This window comes from Bufo bufo, chromosome 11 (genome assembly GCF_905171765.1).
Source record: "Bufo bufo chromosome 11, aBufBuf1.1, whole genome shotgun sequence".
Taxonomy (NCBI): Eukaryota; Metazoa; Chordata; class Amphibia; order Anura; family Bufonidae; genus Bufo; species Bufo bufo.
Genome location: NC_053399.1, coordinates 36724 through 59761, shown reverse-complemented (window position 1 = coordinate 59761; position 23038 = coordinate 36724). Strand labels below are relative to the sequence as shown.

Genomic DNA, 23038 nt, shown 5'->3' with positions numbered 1-23038 from the left:
CCCTCAGCTGGACTCGTGGGGCCCCCTTTTCTTTGAGACATTTACCTTTTTATTATATTGCTGAGTGAACGTTTGGAATGACTGTTTGTGTGCCAAGTTTACATACTTACGTGCAATAATTGGGGAGCCCGATGGGTGAGGGGCAGGGAACGACGCACTGTGTGCTGAATGGAATCACTCCATATCTGCCTCCATCCCCCGGCAGGAGCTGACTGTGATGGGAAGGGTTTGGGCAGGGATAGGATGATGGCTCCTGGCAGACGGCTGAACCTCTGCCCAGTCAGATCAATGGCCGACAGAGGACAGCTCTTCTAGAACCTCCTGTGAAAGGTCAGCAGGCTGCAGCACTTCTGGCTCTTCCTCTGAGCAGCAGGTAGAGGGCAGCGCTTCTGGCTCTTCCTCTGAGCGGCAGGTAGAGGGCAGCGCTTCTGGCTCTTCCTCTGAGCGGCAGGTAGAGGGCAGCGCTTCTAGCTCTTCCTCTGAGTGGCAGGTAGAGGGCAGCGCTTCTGGCTCTTCCTCTGAGTGGCAGGTAGAGGGCAGCGCTTCTGGCTCTTCCTCTGAGCGGCAGGTAGAGGGCAGCACTTTGGCTCTTCCTCTGAGCGGCAGGTAGAGGGCAGCCCTTCTGGCTCTTCCTCTGAGCGGCAGGTAGAGGGCAGCGCTTCTGGCTCTTCCTCTGAGCGGCAGGTAGAGGGCAGCCCTTCTGGCTCTTCCTCTGAGCGGCAGGTAGAGGGCAGCGCTTCTGGCTCTTCCTCTGAGCGGCAGGTAGAGGGCAGCGCTTCTGGCTCTTCCTCTGAGCGGCAGGTAGAGGGCAGCGCTTCTGGCTCTTCCTCTGAGCGGCAGGTAGAGGGCAGCGCTTCTGGCTCTTCCTCTGAGCGGCAGGTAGAGGGCAGCGCTTCTAGCTCTTCCTCTGAGCGGCAGGTAGAGGGCAGGGCTTCTAGCTCTTCCTCTGAGCGGCAGGTAGAGGGCAGGGCTTCTGGCTCTTCCTCTGAGCGGCAGGTAGAGGGCAGCGCTTCTGGCTCTTCCTCTGAGCGGCAGGTAGAGGGCAGCACTTTGGCTCGTCCTCTGAGCGGCAGGTAGAGGGCAGCGCTTCTGGCTCTTCCTCTGAGCGGCAGGTAGAGGGCAGCGCTTCTGGCTCTTCCTCTGAGCGGCAGGTAGAGGGCAGCGCTTCTAGCTCTTCCTCTGAGCGGCAGGTAGAGGGCAGGGCTTCTGGCTCTTCCTCTGAGCGGCAGGTAGAGGGCAGCGCTTCTGGCTCTTCCTCTGAGCGGCAGGTAGAGGGCAGCACTTTGGCTCGTCCTCTGAGCGGCAGGTAGAGGGCAGCACTTTGGCTCGTCCTCTGAGCGGCAGGTAGAGGGCAGCGCTTCTGGCTCTTCCTCTGAGCGGCAGGTCAGCACTTCTTCTTCCTGTGACCATCAGGCAGAGGGCGGCACTTCTTCCTGTGACTGTCTGGTGGGGGCAGTACTTCTTCCTGTGACTGTGTGGCGGGGCAGTACTTCTTCCTGTGACTGTCTGTCGGGGGCAGCACTTCTTCCGGTGACTGTCTGGCGGGGGCAGCACTTCTTCCGGTGACTGTCTGGCGGGGGCAGCACTTCTTCCGGTGACTGTCTGGCGGGGGCAGCACTTCTTCCGGTGACTGTCTGGCGGGGGCAGCACTTCTTCCGGTGACTGTCTGGCGGGGGCAGTACTTCTTCCTGTGACTGTCTGGCGGGGGCAGTACTTCTTCCGGTGACTGTCTGGCGGGGGCAGTACTTCTTCCGGTGACTGTCTGGCGGGGGCAGTACTTCTTCCGGTGACTGTCTGGCGGGGGCAGTACTTCTTCCGGTGACTGTCTGGCGGGGGCAGTACTTCTTCCTGTGACTGTCTGGCGGGGGCAGTACTTCTTCCTGTGACTGTCTGGCGGGGGCAGTACTTCTTCCTGTGACTGTCTGGCGGGGGCAGCACTTCTTCCGGTGACTGTTTGTTGGGGGCAGTACTTCTTCCTGTGACTGTCTGGCGGGGGCAGTACTTCTTCCTGTGACTGTCTGGCGGGGGCAGTACTTCTTCCGGTGACTGTCTGGCGGGGGCAGCACTTCTTCCTGTGACTGGCGGGGGCAGCACTTCTTCCGGTGACTGTTTGTTGGGGGCAGTACTTCTTCCTGTGACTGTCTGGCGGGGGCAGTACTTCTTCCTGTGACTGTTTGTTGGGGGCAGTACTTCTTCCTGTGACTGTCTGGCGGGGGCAGTACTTCTTCCTGTGACTGTCTGGCGGGGGCAGTACTTCTTCCGGTGACTGTCTGGCGGGGGCAGTACTTCTTCCGGTGACTGTCTGGCGGGGGCAGCACTTCTTCCTGTGTCTGGCGGGGCAGTACTTCTTCCGGTGACTGTTTGTTGGGGGCAGTACTTCTTCCGGTGACTGTCTGGCGGGGGCAGTACTTCTTCCTGTGACTGTCTGGCGGGGGGCAGTACTTCTTCCGGTGACTGGCGGGGGCAGTACTTCTTCCGGTGACTGTCTGGCGGGGCAGTACTTCTTCCGGTGACTGTTTGTTGGGGGCAGTACTTCTTCCGGTGACTGTCTGGCGGGGGCAGTACTTCTTCCTGTGACTGTCTGGCGGGGGCAGTACTTCTTCCGGTGACTGTTTGTCGGGGGCAGTACTTCTTCCGGTGACTGTCTGGCGGGGGCAGCACTTCTTCCGGTGACTGTCTGGCGGGGGCAGCACTTCTTCCGGTGACTGTCTGGCGGGGGCAGCACTTCTTCCTGTGACTGGCGGGGCAGTAGGTGGACAGCACGGGCTTTGTACATCTGGTTGTGTATATATGATATGTGATAAAGAGACTGCTGTGATCTGTGGTGTCCTTTCTTGTCATTGTGGTGACCGCCAGAACGGACATCTTCATTCAGACCTTTCCCGTGGACCAGGGCCTGGAGATCCTAAGAAACAATTCCAAATCGATTGATGTTTTCTGTTAATTGGCCAACTTGTCATTGGAGCTCACAATCCAGCTTTCTGTCCAATCAAGGCGACTTTCACATTTGCGTTTTAAATCCAGTTGTGTTATCTGTAACATAGCCAATCCGTCATGGACTCCACTGAGAGTCAATAGGGGACGGATCCGTTTTCTATTGTGTCCGAGAAAACGGATCCGCCCCCATTGACTTGCCTTGTGGCTATGACCCAGCCGGCCATTATTTAGTCCTGGTTCACACCATCCTTCTTTTGTCATGATTAAGGATCAACATCACGAGATCTGAAACGCGTAGACGTGGATTGTCTTTGGTTTTTACTGCACTGAATTATTAGAGTTACCAGGTATATTTGGAAGCTGGACTCTCCCTCTTTTCATTTTGGATACGCACCTTTACGCCTAGGTTCCCGGCGTTGTCCGTGCGTCCTTCTATTGGCTCCAGGTGAGCGCACCACCTCTGTTTTCCTTATGACGGATCCGTCTTTCTCTGCATCCCATGACTGAAAGAAAACCGCAGCACGCTGCTCTCCGGTATGAGAACGGAACGCATTCTGGTGACTGTTGTGCTCAGTTACGTTTTGTCCCTATTGACACTGAATGGCGACAAAACTGAATATTAATGCTCGTGTGAAAGTACCCTTTAACGGTTCCGTTTTTCCCCATTAATTGTCAATGAGGACAAAACTGATCAACAAAAAAAAAGTCTGGAAGCAGCATGAAGGTCAATGTAAGGTACTACAGTTCTGGCACCGGAACTGCCTGCCGGATCCAGCAATCCGGACGCAAATGGATGCATTTGTGAGACGGATCCAGATGCGGATCCCTCTGACAAATGCATTGCAATACCGGATCCGTCTTTCTGGTGTCATCCGGAAAAACAGATCTGGTATTTATTTTTTTCACATTTTTAAAGGTCTGTGCATGCGCAGATCGGGAAACTGGATCCGGTGGTACCGAATCTGGCATTAATACATTTCAATGGAATCCGGCATTCTGTGGTATAATCTCCGGCCATAAAACGTAAGAGGCACTGAACTGCTGCATCGTGAACGGATCGCTCTCCATTCAGAATCCATGGGGAGAAAACTGATCAGTTCTTTTCCGGTATTGAGCCCCTAGGATGGAACTCTGTGCCGGAAAAGAATAACGCCAGTGTGAACGTACCCTGAGGCGACTTTCACACTAGTGTTAATATCTTCTGGTATTGAGAACCGTCATAGGATCACAATACTGGGGGAAAAAACGCTTCAGTTTTGTCGCCATTCATTGTCAGTCGGGACAAAACGTAACTGAACAGAACGGAGTCACCAGAATACAATCCGTTCTCATACGGAGAGCAGCGTGCTGCGGTTTGCTTTCCGTCCTGGGATGCAGAGCAAGACAGATCCGTCATGACCCCCAATGTAGGTCAATGGTGCCTGATCCGTTTTTTGTGTTACATAAGGAGACTCCCATTGACTTGCGTGGATTTTCGTGCCTGATCAGCAGGTTTGTTCAGTTTTGATTTAATAGAGCCGTATCCGTCCAAGACTGAGCCATCAGGATGTATTAAGTGGAAGGGATCCTTCTAATTCAGGGTATGAGATCCTCTGCCAGTTCTCAAAACCGGAACTAAAAACGCAGATGTGAACGTAGCCGATGAAAGGACGTAGGACACAGTAGTACAAGTGGTAAACGTCAAGGAACATACGTGAGCGCACTGACGTGTAATCTCGCAAGGCGTCATCTCTTCACTACATGTAATAAATTATAACAGTACGAGTCTGCAGCTGATCGCACCCAGCCAAGGTTGTAAAGGAAATCAGAATATGGACTTTCCACGGGTCTGAAGAACAATGGCTGAAGTGTGAGGACAGTTACTGGGCGGGGGTCAGTCCCTTATATCTTGGGGACCCTGTCTTTGTATCAAGTAGATTAAGGGGAATGTGAGAGGTAATGGCCCCGATCAGACCCAAGTAAAATCTTTACAACCCAAAGTTACTGCTCATCGTCATCTGGAAGCCTCGGAAACCATAGAAAACCCCACTTCAAGGCAGAAGACCATTCCGGTGTCTGACGAAAGTGAATGTTCTGAGGGATTGAAGAGTTCGTTCCACTACAAGTGATGAAAGGTGTAGATACGGGGCTCACCCTTCACTCATTGACACCTCTACAGATATGGAGGAAGAGGAGAGAAGCTGCCATACACCATCAATAGTTGTCGGTCGTTAAGACGACACCTATCTCTCCTGTCTCCATACAGTTATGGCTCCGCTATCAGGAGGACAGAGAAACCCCGGAGAGTAAAAGGGTCGAGCAAACTATACGGCAGAAAAATCATTGCTGCAACACAGGCCAACGTAAAGTATAAGGAGGAGGAAGCATTGCTGCTACACAGGCCGATGTAAAGTATAAGGAGGAGGAAGCATTGCTGCTACACAGGCCGACGTAAAGTATAAGGAGGAGGAAGCATTGCTGCTACACAGGCCAATGTAAAGTATAAGGAGGAGGAAGCATTGCTGCTACACAGGCCGACGTAAAGTATAAGGAGGAGGAAGCATTGCTGCTACACAGGCCGATGTAAAGTATAAGGAAGAGGAAGCATTGCTGCTACACAGGCCGACGTAAAGTATAAGGAGGAGGAAGCATTGCTGCTACACAGGCCGACGTAAAGTATAAGGAGGAGGAAGCATTGCTGCTACACAGGCCGACGTAAAGTATAAGGAGGAGGAAGCATTGCTGCTACACAGGCCGACGTAAAGTATAAGGAGGAGGAAGCATTGCTGCTACACAGGCCGACATAAAGTATAAGGAGGAGGAAGCATTGCTGCTACACAGGCCGACGTAAAGTATAAGGAGGAGGAAGCATTGCTGCTACACAGGCCGATGTAAAGTATAAGGAGGAGGAAGCATTGCTGCTACACAGGCCGACGTAAAGTATAAGGAGGAGGAAGCATTGCTGCTACACAGGCCAATGTAAAGTATAAGGAGGAGGAAGCATTGCTGCTACACAGGCCAATGTAAAGTATAAGGAGGAGGAAGCATTGCTGCTACACAGGCTGACGTAAAGTATAAGGAGGAGGAAGCATTGCTGCTACACAGGCCGATGTAAAGTATAAGGAGGAGGAAGCATTGCTGCTACACAGGCCAATGTAAAGTATAAGGAGGAGGAAGCATTGCTGCTACACAGGCCGACGTAAAGTATAAGGAGGAGGAAGCATTGCTGCTACACAGGCCGATGTAAAGTATAAGGAAGAGGAAGCATTGCTGCTACACAGGCCGATGTAAAGTATAAGGAGGAGGAAGCATTGCTGCTACACAGGCCGACGTAAAGTATAAGGAGGAGGAAGCATTGCTGCTACACAGGCCAATGTAAAGTATAAGGAGGAGGAAGCATTGCTGCTACACAGGCCAATGTAAAGTATAAGGAGGAGGAAGCATTGCTGCTACACAGGCCGACGGAAAGTATAAGGAGGAGGAAGCATTGCTGCTACACAGGCCAATGTAAAGTATAAGGAGGAGGAAGCATTGCTGCTACACAGGCTGACGTAAAGTATAAGGAGGAGGAAGCATTGCTGCTACACAGGCCAATGTAAAGTATAAGGAGGAGGAAGCATTGCTGCTACACAGGCCAATGTAAAGTATAAGGAGGAGGAAGCATTGCTGCTACACAGGCCGATGTAAAGTATAAGGAGGAGGAAGCATTGCTGCTACACAGGCCGATGTAAAGTATAAGGAGGAGGAAGCATTGCTGCTACACAGGCCAATGTAAAGTATAAGGAGGAGGAAGCATTGCTGCTACACAGGCCGACGCAGAATATAAACTGGTGGAGCTTGCTGTTATACCGGCCAACGACCAGTATATTAAGGAGGAACTTATGGTGTTGAGCAGGCCAACAATGACAATACAGAAGACGAGGACCGGCGACGAGTATACAGAGGACAATCCACTACTGTTGCACAGGCTGAGAACGAGTATAAAATACCCAGGCTAGAGGCCGCGTCTCGTCCCTCGCCCAGGCTAGAGGCCGCGTCTCGTCCCTCGCCCAGGCTAGAGGCCGCGTCTCGTCCCTCGCCCAGGCTAGAGGCCGCGTTTCGTCCCTCGCCCAGGCTAGAGGCGCCGTCTCGTCACTCGCCCAGGCTAGAGGCGCCGTCTCGTCACTCGCCCAGGCTAGAGGCCGCGTCTCGTCCCTCTCCCAGACTAGAGGCCGCGTCTCGTCCCTCTCCCAGGCTAGAGGCCGCGTCTCGTCCAGGCTAGAGGCCGCGTCTCGTCCCTCTCCCAGGCTAAAGGCCGCGTCTCGTCCAGGCTAGAGGCTATATATTTATCATTACATCCACAGAGGGAAAGCTTCCTTTCAAGAACTGCTTCCTGGGGCTAGATATTACTTGTGTATAGATACACCAAGACATCTGACTGTATCAGACAAGATAGGATTAGATACACCTCTCAGCAGACAGTATCACACAGGACAGGATTAGATACACAGCTCAGCAGACAGTATCACACAGGACAGGATTAGATACACAGCTCAGCAGACAGTATCACAGGATAGGATTAGATACATAGCTCAGCAGGCTGTATCACACAGGAGAGGATTAGATACACAGCTCAGCAGACAGTATCACACAGGACAGGATTAGATACACAGCTCAGCAGACTGTATCACACAGGAGAGGATTAGATACACAGCTCAGCAGACAGTATCACACAGGACAGGATTAAATACACAGATCAGCAGACAGTATCACACAGGAGAGGATTAGATACACAGCTCAGCAGACAGTATCACACAGGATAGGATTAGATACACGGCTCAGCAGACAGTATCACACAGGATAGGATTAGATACACAGCTCAGCAGACAGTATCACACAGGATAGGATTAGATACACAGCTCAGCAGTCAGTATCACACAGGACAGGATTAGATACACAGCTCAGCAGACAGTATCACACAGGATAGGATTAGATACACAGCTCAGCAGACAGTATCACACAGGATAGGATTAGATACACAGCTCAGCAGGCAGTATCACACAGGATAGGATTAGATACACAGCTCAGCAGTCAGTATCACACAGGATAGGATTAGATACACAGCTCAGCAGACAGTATCGCACAGGATAGGATTAGATACACAGCTCAGCAGACAGTATCACACAGGATAGGATTAGATACACAGCAGACAGTATCACACAGGATAGGATTAGATACACAGCTCAGCAGACAGTATCACACAGGACAGGATTAGATACACAGCTCAGCAGACAGTATCACACAGGATAGGATTAGATACACAGCTCAGCAGGCAGTATCACACAGGATAGGATTAGATACATAGCTCAGCAGTCAGTATCACACAGGATAGGATTAGATACACAGCTCAGCAGGCAGTATCACACAGGACAGGATTAGATACACAGCTCAGCAGACAGTATCGCACAGGATAGGATTAGATACACAGCTCAGCAGACTGTATCACAGAGGATAGGATTAGATACCCTTCCTTTATGTAGTGTTATGTTGGAACAGTTGAACAAGCTCAGACCAGGGACTATGACCCGGGCGGTGGCTGTCCCTAGATGGCCGCACCCTGTTCCAAGCTCCAGATAAAGGTGCTTTGATGTAGAACTACAGGTACCAGCCTAGTCTGGACTATCATGTACGCCATGTCCTGTGACCCTTGCCTGGTCTCCTCACTCCTGATCATCTGCACTGATAGCAGAGCTGGAAGATGTTGGGGATCACTGGTGACATGTCCGTTATAACTAGAGATGAGCAAATTTCTCAAAAACTTGATTCAGTCGGTTTGCCGAATTTTCCAAATAGATTTTGATTAGATCCGAATTTATTAGTGGCGAATCGCATTAAAAACTGCTATTCCCTGGCTGCAGAGGTCCTGTATAGCGGTGTAGAACACTGTGCCTGTATAGCGGTGTAGAACACTGTGCCTGTATAGCGGTGTAGAACACTGTGCCTGTATAGTGGTGTAGAACACTGTGCCTGTATAGTGGTGTAGAACACTGTGCCTGTATAGCGGTGTAGAACACTGTGCCTGTATAGCGGTGTAGAACACTGTGCCTGTATAGCGGTGTAGAACACTGTGCCTGTATAGTGGTGTAGAACACTGTGCCTGTATAGTGGTGTAGAACACTGTGCCTGTATAGCGGTGTAGTACACTGTGCCTGTATAGCGGTGTAGAACACTGTGCCTGTATAGCGGTGTAGAACACTGTGCCTGTATAGTGGTGTAGAACACTGTGCCTGTATAGCGGTGTAGAACACTGTGCCTGTATAGTGGTGTAGAACACTGTGCCTGTATAGGGGTGTAGAACACTGTGCCTGTATAGCGGTGTAGAACACTGTGCCTGTATATCGGTGTAGAACACTGTGCCTGTATAGTGGTGTAGAACACTGTGCCTGTATAGTGGTGTAGAACACTGTGCCTGTATAGCGGTGTAGAACACTGTGCCTGTATAGCGGTGTAGAACACTGTGCCTGTATAGGGGTGTAGAACACTGTGCCTGTATAGCGGTGTAGAACACTGTGCCTGTATATCGGTGTAGAACACTGTGCCTGTATAGTGGTGTAGAACACTGTGCCTGTATAGTGGTGTAGAACACTGTGCCTGTATAGCGGTGTAGAACACTGTGCCTGTATAGCGGTGTAGAACACTGTGCCTGTATAGCGGTGTAGAACACTGTGCCTGTATATCGGTGTAGAACACTGTGCCTGTATAGCGGTGTAGAACACTGTGTCTGTATAGCGGTGTAGAACACTGTGCCTGTATAGCGGTGTAGAGCACTGTGTCTGTATAGCGGTGTAGAACACTGTGTCTGTATAGCGGTGTAGAACACTGTGCCTGTATAGCGGTGTAGAACACTGTGCCTGTATATCGGTGTAGAACACTGTGCCTGTATAGTGGTGTAGAACACTGTGCCTGTATAGGGGTGTAGAACACTGTGCCTGTATAGCGGTGTAGAACACTGTGCCTGTATAGTGGTGTAGAACAATGTGCCTGTATAGCGGTGTAGAACACTGTGCCTGTATAGCGGTGTAGAACACTGTGCCTGTATAGCGGTGTAGAGCACTGTGCCTGTATAGCGGTGTAGAGCACTGTGCCTGTATAGCGGTGTAGAACACGGTGCCTTGTAGTAACACACATAGGGACTCTGCTGTGGTAGTAATAATACTGTCAGTCCGTATGACATGCAGATGACAGGCGTCGCTCTTACAATCACTGCACACTGCACTTATTGGGGCAGTCACGGGGCCAAAACTGACCAAATAACTCCAGTGTGAATATGGCAATAAACGCTTTTAGCGCAAATAACACCAAATGTGAACTGCGTCTATTTTCCTCGTATTGCAGTGAAATATGGCAATAAACGCAGTTAACAGGAAAAGTGACCTTCGGACATATCTCACGTAGCACCTGCAGCCCGATATCTAATAGCTGGAAGGACAGAGCTGTGTTATCACTATCTGGATCCCCGTCATCTTTCCCTGCACTTGTAAATCGCTGGTTTTCACTATGAGGATTTTCCGATGACTCTCCCCAGCATCCGCACACGTCTCTCCCTGCCTGTGAAATGGTTCCTCACTATCCTCTCCCTGCGTTAGTAAATCGCTTTATTCCTTTTTTCCAGATAGTTTTTCTTTCACTCTCCCTAGCGCCTGCATACACGTCTGTCCCTGAACATAGTACGATGGCAGACTCTAAGATGACTGCTGCCGTATTGATAGGGCTGTGACATCCGAAATTCAGAACAAATTCGACTTCGTCAGCTTCTCTAGTTCTAACCCTGGTGAGGTGACCAGACCCTTTCACTGGAGCGAGGGGGGGTCAGCCCTGCCCTTTGTATCATCTATGGGTCAGATCCTTCAGCCGCACTTTATCTGCGCTGTGGACGGCTCATCTATCCAGATAGGAGCAGCAAATGGGATGGAGCCAGTTTCACCCTCATTAAGTTATGGGGGATGGGTGCACTAATTGGGAGGTTTGTCATCATTGGCATAGAAAATTTTCATTTGGGAGGTGCTCCTCTCATTAGCACTTCAAGGGTCAGACCAGTTACACCAGTCCAGTAAATGACCAGATACCGGCTAATGGTGGGGGTTTCACTAAAGATAGCGTACATATTAGATAGAAGTAGGTTGATGGTTGCAGAACATGGGTCCCCCCATGACTATAGTTCTACTCAATAGGCTAATCAGCATGTGGAAGTATCTACTGAAGGTACCAGTGACTTACAGAGGGGTCTGGAGAAGAGGACAGAGGGGTCTGGAGAAGAGGACAGAGGGGTCTGGAGAAGAGGACAGAGGGGTCTGGAGAAGAGGACAGAGGGGTCTGGAGAAGAGGACAGAGGGGTCTGGAGAAGAGGACAGAGGGGTCTGGAGAAGAGGACAGAGGGGTCTGGAGAAGAGGACAGAGGGGTCTGGAGAAGAGGACAGAGGGGTCTGGAGAAGAGGACAGAGGGGTCTGGAGAAGAGGACAGAGGGGTCTGGAGAAGAGGACAGAGGGGTCTGGAGAAGAGGACAGAGGGGTCTGGAGAAGAGGACAGAGGGGTCTGGAGAAGAGGACAGAGGGGTCTGGAGAAGAGGACAGAGGGGTCTGGAGAAGAGGACAGAGGGGTCTGGAGAAGAGGACAGAGGGGTCTGGAGAAGAGGACAGAGGGGTCTGGAGAAGAGGACAGAGGGGTCTGGAGAAGAGGACAGAGGGGTCTGGAGAAGAGGACAGAGGGGTCTGGAGAAGAGGACAGAGGGGTCTGGAGAAGAGGACAGAGGGGTCTGGAGAAGAGGACAGAGGGGTCTGGAGAAGAGGACAGAGGGGTCTGGAGAAGAGGACAGAGGGGTCTGGAGAAGAGGACAGAGGGGTCTGGAGAAGAGGACAGAGGGGTCTGGAGAAGAGGACAGAGGGGTCTGGAGAAGAGGACAGAGGGGTCTGGAGAAGAGGACAGAGGGGTCTGGAGAAGAGGACAGAGGGGTCTGGAGAAGAGGACAGAGGGGTCTGGAGAAGAGGACAGGGGGTTCCGGAGGAGAGGACAGGGGGTTCCGGAGGAGAGGACAGAGGGGTCCGGAGAAGAGGACAGAGGGGTCCGGAGAAGAGGACAGAGGGGTCCGGAGGAGAGGACAGAGGGTTCCGGAGGAGAGGACAGGGGGTTCCAGAGGAGAAGACAGGGGGTTCCGCAGGAGAAGACAGGGGGTTCCGCAGGAGAAGACAGGGGGTTCCGCAGGAGAAGACAGGGGGTTCCAGAGGAGAGGACAGGGGGTTCCGCAGGAGAAGACAGGGGGTTCCAGAGGAGAGGACAGGGGGGTCCGGAGGAACAGCATTTAGGCAGCATTCTATTCCACTCTGCATTTTTGCGAGGCGTCCCCCAGAGTGTACATGTATGGGGGGAGGTCAAGGGGATTAGTGTTTAGCTGGTGCCGTAGTATGGCCATCTCTTGTCTCCTTCTCTGCCAGGGAGGAGGTGAAGCCTGGTCCACTCTCCGTCCTGGTCCTTACAGTAGATGGGTCCTGGGTGGTGAGGATCTGGAGAATTCCTCCATCCAATTATCACATTCCAATAGCTGAAACCTGAGAGCAGAATAAGACCATAGACCCTGAGGTCACACAGTGCTACTGACCGGGCCAGACGGTAACATGGCATCAGCTCTCTGTATAATATACACTACCCTTGTCCATCTTCCTTCAACCCTCGGTATTACACACTTGTGCATTATATCTGGGAGGTGAAGGGTTGAGGGGTCACATGATCCCGGCTCAGCCATTTATCAGCAGATTGCTGGCTCCATGTTGTCCAGACAGTGGTTGTATAATTACTGGAGCCTGAGGAGCAGCACAATTACCTGTCCGAGATAAGGTGTGTGCTGCTGGGGAGATCACCGGTGGACAGCGTGCTCATCCCCTACACAGGCGACTTCCTCTAATGCCGCCTGCATTGGTACCTCTTGTTCTCCTGTCATCCTCCTGTGTTCCTTGCTTTGCTTGGTAGGCTGCCATTTGCAGCAGGAAGGAGGGGGTGCCGAGCGTTGGCATGCACCCAGGCACATTATGGAGGTCAGTTTCATGATATTGATGAGCTATCCTCAGGACTGGCCATCGGTGTCAGATTGGTGGAGGTCAGACTCCTGGCACCCCCGCCGATGCTGAAGAGGCTGTGGTGCTTGTGAGAGCGCTGCATCCTCTCCATCATTCACCTGCACGCTGTCTTCCATTGTAGCTGTGGTGTAACTAGTGCTTCCCTAATATTCATGTACTCTCCAGGGAATACTCTGAAGGGACCCCTTTAAGTCCCCCTAAACCGAATAGACTACTATTATCTGAACCCACAGTTTTCAGCAAAAGTGGGGGAAGAAAAGGATCGGACGCGTTGAAATTCAGAGACGTCTAACAGCATCTTAACAGAGAGTGCATGTGTATGGGGGAGTCTGGAGAGAGAGCTGTCAGCTGTACTGAGAGTGCATGTGTATGGAGGAGTCTGGAGAGAGAGCTGTCAGCTGTACTGAGAGTGCATGTGTATGGGGGAGTCTGGAGAGAGAGCTGTCAGCTGTACTGAGAGTGCATGTGTATGGAGGAGTCTGGAGAGAGAGCTGTCAGCTGTACTGAGAGTGCATGTGTATGGAGGAGTCTGGAGAGAGAGCTGTCAGCTGTACTGAGAGTGCATGTGTATGGGGGAGTCTGGAGAGAGAGAGCTGTCAGCTGTATTGAGAGTGCATGTGTATGGGGGAGTCTGGAGAGAGAGCTGTCAGCTGTACTGAGAGTGCATGTGTATGGGTGAGTCTGGAGAGAGAGCTGTCAGCTGTACTGAGAGTGCATGTGTATGGGGGAGTCTGGAGAGAGAGCTGTCAGCTGTACTGAGAGTGCATGTGTATGGTGGAGTCTGGAGAGAGAGCTGTCAGCTGTACTGAGAGTGCATGTGTATGGAGGAGTCTGGAGAGAGCTGTCAGCTGTACTGAGAGTGCATGTGTATGGAGGAGTCTGGAGAGAGAGCTGTCAGCTGTACTGAGAGTGCATGTGTATGGAGGAGTCTAGAGAGAGAGCTGTCAGCTGTACTGAGAGTGCATGTGTATGGAGGAGTCTGGAGACAGAGAGCTGTCAGCTGTACTGAGAGTGCATGTGTATGGAGGAGTCTGGAGAGAGAGCTGTCAGCTGTACTGAGAGTGCATGTGTATGGGGGAGTCTGGAGAGAGAGCTGTCAGCTGTACTGAGAGTGCATGTGTATGGGGGAGTCTGGAGAGAGAGAGCTGTCAGCTGTACTGAGAGTGCATGTGTATGGGGGGGGGGAGAGAGAGCTGTCAGCTGTACTGAGAGTGCATGTGTATGGGGGAGTCTCGAGAGAGAGCTGTCAGCTGTACTGAGAGTGCATGTGTATAGGGGAGTCTGGAGAGAGAGCTGTCAGCTGTACTGAGAGTGCATGTGTATGGTGGAGTCTGGAGAGAGAGCTGTCAGCTGTACTGAGAGTGCATGTGTATGGAGGAGTCTGGAGAGAGAGCTGTCAGCTGTACTGAGAGTGCATGTGTATGGGGGAGTCTGGAGAGAGAGCTGTCAGCTGTACTGAGAGTGCATGTGTATGGAGGAGTCTGGAGAGAGAGCTGTCAGCTGTACTGAGAGTGCATGTGTATGGGGGAGTCTGGAGAGAGATAGCTGTCAGCTGTACTGATAGTGCATGTGTATGGGTGAGTCTGGAGAGAGAGCTGTCAGCTGTACTGAGAGTGCATGTGTATGGGGGAGTCTGGAGAGAGAGAGCTGTCAGCTGTACTGAGAGTGCATGTGTATGGTGGAGTCTGGAGAGAGAGCTGTCAGCTGTACTGAGAGTGCATGTGTATGGAGGAGTCTGGAGAGAGCTGTCAGCTGTACTGAGAGTGCATGTGTATGGAGGAGTCTGGAGAGAGAGCTGTCAGCTGTACTGAGAGTGCATGTGTATGGAGGAGTCTAGAGAGAGAGCTGTCAGCTGTACTGAGAGTGCATGTGTATGGAGGAGTCTGGAGAGAGAGCTGTCAGCTGTACTGAGAGTGCATGTGTATGGGGGAGTCTGGAGAGAGAGCTGTCAGCTGTACTGAGAGTGCATGTGTATGGGGGAGTCTGGAGAGAGAGAGCTGTCAGCTGTACTGAGAGTGCATGTGTATGGGGGGGGGGGAGAGAGAGCTGTCAGCTGTACTGAGAGTGCATGTGTATGGGGGAGTCTCGAGAGAGAGCTGTCAGCTGTACTGAGAGTGCATGTGTATGGGGGAGTCTGGAGAGAGAGCTGTCAGCTGTACTGAGAGTGCATGTGTATGGGGGAGTCTGGAGAGAGAGCTGTCAGCTGTACTGAGAGTGCATGTGTATGGGGGAGTCTGGAGAGAGAGCTGTCAGCTGTACTGAGAGTGCATGTGTATGGTGGAGTCTGGAGAGAGAGCTGTCAGCTGTACTGAGAGTGCATGTGTATGGGGGAGTCTGGAGAGAGAGCTGTCAGCTGTACTGAGAGTGCATGTGTATGGTGGAGTCTGGAGAGAGAGCTGTCAGCTGTACTGAGAGTGCATGTGTATGGAGGAGTCTGGAGAGAGAGCTGTCAGCTGTACTGAGAGTGCATGTGTATGGGGGAGTCTGGAGAGAGAGCTGTCAGCTGTACTGAGTGCATGTGTATGGAGGAGTCTGGAGAGAGAGCTGTCAGCTGTACTGAGAGTGCATGTGTATGGGGGAGTCTGGAGAGAGATAGCTGTCAGCTGTACTGAGAGTGCATGTGTATGGGTGAGTCTGGAGAGAGAGCTGTCAGCTGTACTGAGAGTGCATGTGTATGGGGGAGTCTGGAGAGAGAGAGCTGTCAGCTGTACTGAGAGTGCATGTGTATGGTGGAGTCTGGAGAGAGAGCTGTCAGCTGTACTGAGAGTGCATGTGTATGGAGGAGTCTGGAGAGAGCTGTCAGCTGTACTGAGAGTGCATGTGTATGGAGGAGTCTGGAGAGAGAGCTGTCAGCTGTACTGAGAGTGCATGTGTATGGAGGAGTCTAGAGAGAGAGCTGTCAGCTGTACTGAGAGTGCATGTGTATGGAGGAGTCTGGAGACAGAGAGCTGTCAGCTGTACTGAGAGTGCATGTGTATGGAGGAGTCTGGAGAGAGAGCTGTCAGCTGTACTGAGAGTGCATGTGTATGGAGGAGTCTAGAGAGAGAGCTGTCAGCTGTACTGAGAGTGCATGTGTATGGAGGAGTCTGGAGACAGAGAGCTGTCAGCTGTACTGAGAGTGCATGTGTATGGAGGAGTCTGGAGAGAGAGCTGTCAGCTGTACTGAGAGTGCATGTGTATGGGGGAGTCTGGAGAGAGAGCTGTCAGCTGTACTGAGAGTGCATGTGTATGGGGGAGTCTGGAGAGAGAGAGCTGTCAGCTGTACTGAGAGTGCATGTGTATGGGGGAGTCTCGAGAGAGAGCTGTCAGCTGTACTGAGAGTGCATGTGTATGGGGGAGTCTGGAGAGAGAGCTGTCAGCTGTACTGAGAGTGCATGTGTATGGTGGAGTCTGGAGAGAGAGCTGTCAGCTGTACTGAGAGTGCATGTGTATGGAGGAGTCTGGAGAGAGAGCTGTCAGCTGTACTGAGAGTGCATGTGTATGGGGGAGTCTGGAGAGAGAGCTGTCAGCTGTACTGAGAGTGCATGTGTATGGAGGAGTCTGGAGAGAGAGCTGTCAGCTGTACTGAGAGTGCATGTGTATGGGGGAGTCTGGAGAGAGATAGCTGTCAGCTGTACTGAGAGTGCATGTGTATGGGTGAGTCTGGAGAGAGAGCTGTCAGCTGTACTGAGAGTGCATGTGTATGGGGGAGTCTGGAGAGAGAGAGCTGTCAGCTGTACTGAGAGTGCATGTGTATGGGGGAGTCTGGAGAGAGAGCTGTCAGCTGTACTGAGAGTGCATGTGTATGGTGGAGTCTGGAGAGAGAGCTGTCAGCTGTACTGAGAGTGCATGTGTATGGTGGAGTCTGGAGAGAGAGCTGTCAGCTGTACTGAGAGTGCATGTGTATGGGGGAGTCTGGAGAGAGAGCTGTCAGCTGTACTGAGTGCATGTGTATGGGGGAGTCTAGAGAGAGAGCTGTCAGCTGTACTGAGAGTGCATGTGTATGGAGGAGTCTGGAGAGAGAGCTGTCAGCTGTACTGAGAGTGCATGTGTATGGGGGAGTCTGGAGAGAGAGCTGTCAGCTGTACTGAGAGTGCATGTGTATGGGGGAGTCTGGAGAGAGAGAGCTGTCAGCTGTACTGAGAGTGCATGTGTATGGGGGGGGGGGGGAGAGAGAGCTGTCAGCTGTACTGAGAGTGCATGTGTATGGGGGAGTCTCGAGAGAGAGCTGTCAGCTGTACTGAGAGTGCATGTGTATGGGGGAGTCTGGAGAGAGAGCTGTCAGCTGTACTGAGAGTGCATGTGTATGGTGGAGTCTGGAGAGAGAGCTGTCAGCTGTACTGAGAGTGCATGTGTATGGAGGAGTCTGGAGAGAGAGCTGTCAGCTGTACTGAGAGTGCATGTGTATGGGGGAGTCTGGAGAGAGAGCTGTCAGCTGTACTGAGTGCATGTGTATGGGGGAGTCTAGAGAGAGAGCTGTCAGCTGTACTGAGAGTGCATGTGTATGGAGGAGTCTGGAGAGAGAGCTGTCAGCTGTACTGAGAGTGCATGTGTATGGGGGAGTCTGGAGAGAGAGCTGTCAGCTGTACTGAGAGTGCATGTGTATGGGGGAGTCTGGAGAGAGAGCTGTCAGCTGTACTGAGAGTGCATGTGTATGGAGGAGTCTGGAGAGAGAGCTGTCAGCTGTACTGAGAGTGCATGTGTATGGAGGAGTCTGGAGAGAGAGCTGTCAGCTGTACTGAGAGTGCATGTGTATGGGGGAGTCTGGAGAGAGAGCTGTCAGCTGTACTGAGAGTGCATGTGTATGGAGGAGTCTGGAGAGAGAGCTGTCAGCTGTACTGAGAGTGCATGTGTATGGGGGAGTCTGGAGAGAGATAGTTGTCAGCTGTACTGAGAGTGCATGTGTATGGAGGAGTCTGGAGAGAGAGCTGTCAGCTGTACTGAGAGTGCATGTGTATGGAGGAGTCTGGAGAGAGCTGTCAGCTGTACTGAGAGTGCATGTGTATGGAGGAGTCTGGAGAGAGAGCTGTCAGCTGTACTGAGAGTGCATGTGTATGGAGGAGTCTGGAGAGAGAGCTGTCAGCTGTACTGAGTGCATGTGTATTGGGGAGTCTAGAGAGAGAGCTGTCAGCTGTACTGAGAGTGCATGTGTATGGAGGAGTCTGGAGAGAGAGCTGTCAGCTGTACTGAGAGTGCATGTGTATGGGGGAGTCTGGAGAGAGAGCTGTCAGCTGTACTGAGAGTGCATGTGTATGGGGGAGTCTGGAGAGAGAGAGCTGTCAGCTGTACTGAGAGTGCATGTGTATGGGGGGGGGGAGAGAGAGCTGTCAGCTGTACTGAGAGTGCATGTGTATGGGGGAGTCTCGAGAGAGAGCTGTCAGCTGTACTGAGAGTGCATGTGTATGGGGGAGTCTGGAGAGAGAGCTGTCAGCTGTACTGAGTGCATGTGTATGGGGGAGTCTAGAGAGAGAGCTGTCAGCTGTACTGAGAGTGCATGTGTATGGAGGAGTCTGGAGAGAGAGCTGTCAGCTGTACTGAGAGTGCATGTGTATGGGGGAGTCTGGAGAGAGAGCTGTCAGCTGTACTGAGAGTGCATGTGTATGGGGGAGTCTGGAGAGAGAGAGCTGTCAGCTGTACTGAGAGTGCATGTGTATGGGGGGGGGGGGAGAGAGAGCTGTCAGCTGTACTGAGAGTGCATGTGTATGGGGGAGTCTCGAGAGAGAGCTGTCAGCTGTACTGAGAGTGCATGTGTATGGGGGAGTCTGGAGAGAGAGCTGTCAGCTGTACTGAGAGTGCATGTGTATGGTGGAGTCTGGAGAGAGAGCTGTCAGCTGTACTGAGAGTGCATGTGTATGGAGGAGTCTGGAGAGAGAGCTGTCAGCTGTACTGAGAGTGCATGTGTATGGGGGAGTCTGGAGAGAGAGCTGTCAGCTGTACTGAGAGTGCATGTGTATGGGTGAGTCTGGAGAGAGAGCTGTCAGCTGTACTGAGAGTGCATGTGTATGGGGGAGTCTAGAGAGAGAGCTGTCAGCTGTACTGAGAGTGCATGTGTATGGAGGAGTCTGGAGACAGAGAGCTGTCAGCTGTACTGAGAGTGCATGTGTATGGAGGAGTCTGGAGAGAGAGCTGTCAGCTGTACTGAGAGTGCATGTGTATGGGGGAGTCTGGAGAGAGAGAGCTGTCAGCTGTACTGAGAGTGCATGTGTATGGGGGGGGGGGGAGAGAGAGCTGTCAGCTGTACTGAGAGTGCATGTGTATGGGGGAGTCTCGAGAGAGAGCTGTCAGCTGTACTGAGAGTGCATGTGTATGGGGGAGTCTGGAGAGAGAGCTGTCAGCTGTACTGAGAGTGCATGTGTATGGTGGAGTCTGGAGAGAGAGCTGTCAGCTGTACTGAGAGTGCATGTGTATGGAGGAGTCTGGAGAGAGAGCTGTCAGCTGTACTGAGAGTGCATGTGTATGGGGGAGTCTGGAGAGAGAGCTGTCAGCTGTACTGAGAGTGCATGTGTATGGAGGAGTCTGGAGAGAGAGCTGTCAGCTGTACTGAGAGTGCATGTGTATGGGGGAGTCTGGAGAGAGATAGCTGTCAGCTGTACTGAGAGTGCATGTGTATGGGTGAGTCTGGAGAGAGAGCTGTCAGCTGTACTGAGAGTGCATGTGTATGGGGGAGTCTGGAGAGAGAGAGCTGTCAGCTGTACTGAGAGTGCATGTGTATGGGGGAGTCTGGAGAGAGAGCTGTCAGCTGTACTGAGAGTGCATGTGTATGGGGGGGGAGAGAGAGCTGTCAGCTGTACTGAGAGTGCATGTGTATGGAGGAGTCTGTAGAGAGAGCTGTCAGCTGTACTGAGAGTGCATGTGTATGGGGGAGTCTGGAGAGAGAGCTGTCAGCTGTACTGAGAGTGCATGTGTATGGGGGAGTCTGGAGAGAGAGAGCTGTCAGCTGTACTGAGAGTGCATGTGTATGGGGGGGGGAGAGAGAGCTGTCAGCTGTACTGAGAGTGCATGTGTATGGGGGAGTCTCGAGAGAGAGCTGTCAGCTGTACTGAGAGTGCATGTGTATGGGGGAGTCTGGAGAGAGAGCTGTCAGCTGTACTGAGAGTGCATGTGTATGGTGGAGTCTGGAGAGAGAGCTGTCAGCTGTACTGAGAGTGCATGTGTATGGGGGAGTCTGGAGAGAGAGCTGTCAGCTGTACTGAGAGTGCATGTGTATGGGGGAGTCTGGAGAGAGAGAGCTGTCAGCTGTACTGAGAGTGCATGTGTATGGAGGAGTCTGGAGAGAGAGCTGTCAGCTGTACTGAGAGTTGATGTGTATGGGGGAGTCTGGAGAGAGAGAGCTGTCAGCTGTACTGAGAGTGCATGTGTATGGGGGAGTCTGGAGAGAGAGCTGTCAGCTGTACTGAGAGTGCATGTGTATGGGGGAGTCTGGAGAGAAAGCTGTCAGCTGTACTGAGAGTGCATGTGTATGAGGGGGGGAGAGAGCTGTCAGCTGTACTGAGAGTGCATGTGTATGGGGGAGTCTGGAGAGAGAGAGCTGTCAGCTGTACTGAGAGTGCATGTGTATGGGGGAGTCTGGAGAGAGAGCTGTCAGCTGTACTGAGAGTGCATGTGTATGGGGGAGTCTGGAGAGAGAGAGCTGTCAGCTGTACTGAGAGTGCATGTGTATGGGGGGGGGGAGAGAGAGCTGTCAGCTGTACTGAGAGTGCATGTGTATGGGGGAGTCTCGAGAGAGAGCTGTCAGCTGTACTGAGAGTGCATGTGTATGGGGGAGTCTGGAGAGAGAGCTGTCAGCTGTACTGAGAGTGCATGTGTATAGTGGAGTCTGGAGAGAGAGCTGTCAGCTGTACTGAGAGTGCATGTGTATGGGGGAGTCTGGAGAGAGAGCTGTCAGCTGTACTGAGAGTGCATGTGTATGGAGGAGTCTGGAGAGAGCTGTCAGCTGTACTGAGAGTGCATGTGTATGGGGGAGTCTGGAGAGAGAGAGCTGTCAGCTGTACTGAGAGTGCATGTGTATGGGGGGGGAGAGATCTGTCAGCTGTACTGAGAGTGCATGTGTATGGGGGAGTCTAGAGAGAGAGCTGTCAGCTGTACTGAGAGTGCATGTGTATGGGGGAGTCTGGGGAGAGAGCTGTCAGCTGTACAGAGTGCATGTGTATGGAGGAGTCTGGAGAGAGAGCTGTCAGCTGTACTGAGAGTGCATGTGTATGGGGGAGTCTGGAGAGAGAGCTGTCAGCTGTACTGAGTGTGCATGTGTATGGGGGAGTCTGGAGAGAGAGCTGTCAGCTGTACTGAGAGTGCATGTGTATGGAGGAGTCTGGAGAGAGAGCTGTCAGCTGTACTGAGAGTGCATGTGTATGGAGGAGTCTGGAGACAGAGAGCTGTCAGCTGTACTGAGAGTGCATGTGTATGGAGGAGTCTGGAGAGAGAGCTGTCAGCTGTACTGAGAGTGCATGTGTATGGTGGAGTCTGGAGAGAGAGCTGTCAGCTGTACTGAGAGTGCATGTGTATGGAGGAGTCTGGAGAGAGAGCTGTCAGCTGTACTGAGAGTGCATGTGTATGGGGGAGTCTGGAGAGAGAGCTGTCAGCTGTACTGAGAGTGCATGTGTATGGGGGAGTCTGGAGAGAGAGAGCTGTCAGCTGTACTGAGAGTGCATGTGTATGGAGGAGTCTGGAGAGAGAGCTGTCAGCTGTACTGAGAGTGCATGTGTATGGGGGAGTCTGGAGAGAGAGCTGTCAGCTGTACTGAGAGTGCATGTGTATGGTGGAGTCTGGAGAGAGAGCTGTCAGCTGTACTGAGAGTGCATGTGTATGGAGGAGTCTGGAGAGAGCTGTCAGCTGTACTGAGAGTGCATGTGTATGGAGGAGTCTGGAGAGAGAGCTGTCAGCTGTACTGAGAGTGCATGTGTATGGGGGAGTCTGGAGAGAGAGCTGTACTGAGAGTGCATGTGTATGGAGGAGTCTGGAGAGAGAGCTGTCAGCTGTACTGAGAGTGCATGTGTATGGGGGAGTCTAGAGAGAGAGCTGTCAGCTGTACTGAGAGTGCATGTGTATGGGGGAGTCTGGAGAGAGAGAGAGCTGTCAGCTGTACTGAGAGTGCATGTGTATGGGGGAGTCTGGGGAGAGAGCTGTCAGCTGTACTGAGAGTGCATGTGTATGGAGGAGTCTGGAGAGAGAGCTGTCAGCTGTACTGAGAGTGCATGTGTATGGAGGAGTCTGGAGAGAGAGCTGTCAGCTGTACTGAGAGTGCATGTGTATGGAGGAGTCTGGAGAGAGAGCTGTCAGCTGTACTGAGAGTGCATGTGTATGGAGGAGTCTGGAGAGAGAGCTGTCAGCTGTACTGAGAGTGCATGTGTATGGGGGAGTCTGGAGAGAGAGCTGTCAGCTGTACTGAGTGCATGTGTATGGGGGAGTCTGGAGAGAGAGCTGTCAGCTGTACTGAGAGTGCATGTGTATGGAGGAGTCTGGAGAGAGAGCTGTCAGCTGTACTGAGAGTGCATGTGTATGGAGGAGTCTGGAGAGAGAGCTGTCAGCTGTACTGAGAGTGCATGTGTATGAGGGAGTCTGGAGAGAGAGAGCTGTCAGCTGTACTGAGTGTGCATGTGTATGGGGGAGTCTGGAGAGAGAGAGAGAGCTGTCAGCTGTACTGAGTGTGCATGTGTATGGAGGAGTCTGGAGAGAGAGCTGTCAGCTGTACTGAGAGTGCATGTGTATGGAGGAGTCTGGAGAGAGAGAGTTGTGTAGTTCCGGGGATCTCTGTGTTGTGTAGTTTCGGGGATCTCTGTGTCGTGTAGTTTCGGGGATCTCTGTGTCGTGTAGTTTCGGGGATCTCTGAGTTGTGTAGTTTCGAGGATCTCTGTGTTGTGTAGTTTCGAGGATCTCTGTGTTGTGTAGTTTCGGGGATCTCTGTGTTGTGTAGTTTCGGGGAGCTCTGTGTTGTATAGTTTCGGGGATCTCTGTGTTGTGTAGTTTCGGGGATCTCTGAGTTGTGTCGTTTCGGGGATCTCTGAGTTGTGTCGTTTCGGGGATCTCTGAGTTGTGTCGT

General features: G+C 52.2%; 1 protein-coding gene across 1 annotated transcript; it reads right to left on the bottom strand.

Annotated features, from left to right (window-relative positions):
- Positions 1–1269: 1269 nt before the first annotated feature.
- Positions 1270–2986, bottom strand: LOC120982455 (fibrous sheath CABYR-binding protein-like). The gene is made up of 2 exons (XM_040412609.1): positions 2534–2986; positions 1270–2470 (listed from the first exon to the last, which is right to left on the bottom strand). Exons 1-2 carry the CDS (start codon positions 2774–2776, stop codon positions 1385–1387), a joined length of 1329 nt encoding a protein of 442 aa, XP_040268543.1. The 5' UTR covers positions 2777–2986; the 3' UTR covers positions 1270–1384.
- Positions 2987–23038: the final 20052 nt, after the last annotated feature.

Excerpts from the sequence above, each read along its gene's own strand:
- LOC120982455 (XM_040412609.1), bottom strand. The coding sequence starts at position 2,776 with ATGTACAAAGCCCGTGCTGTCCACCTACTGCCCCGCCAGTCACAGGAA. Across the intron at positions 2,471-2,533 it reads CCAGACAGTCACCGGAAGAA|GTACTGCCCCCGCCAGTCAC; the intron begins GTACTGCCCCCA and ends TCACCGGAAGAA.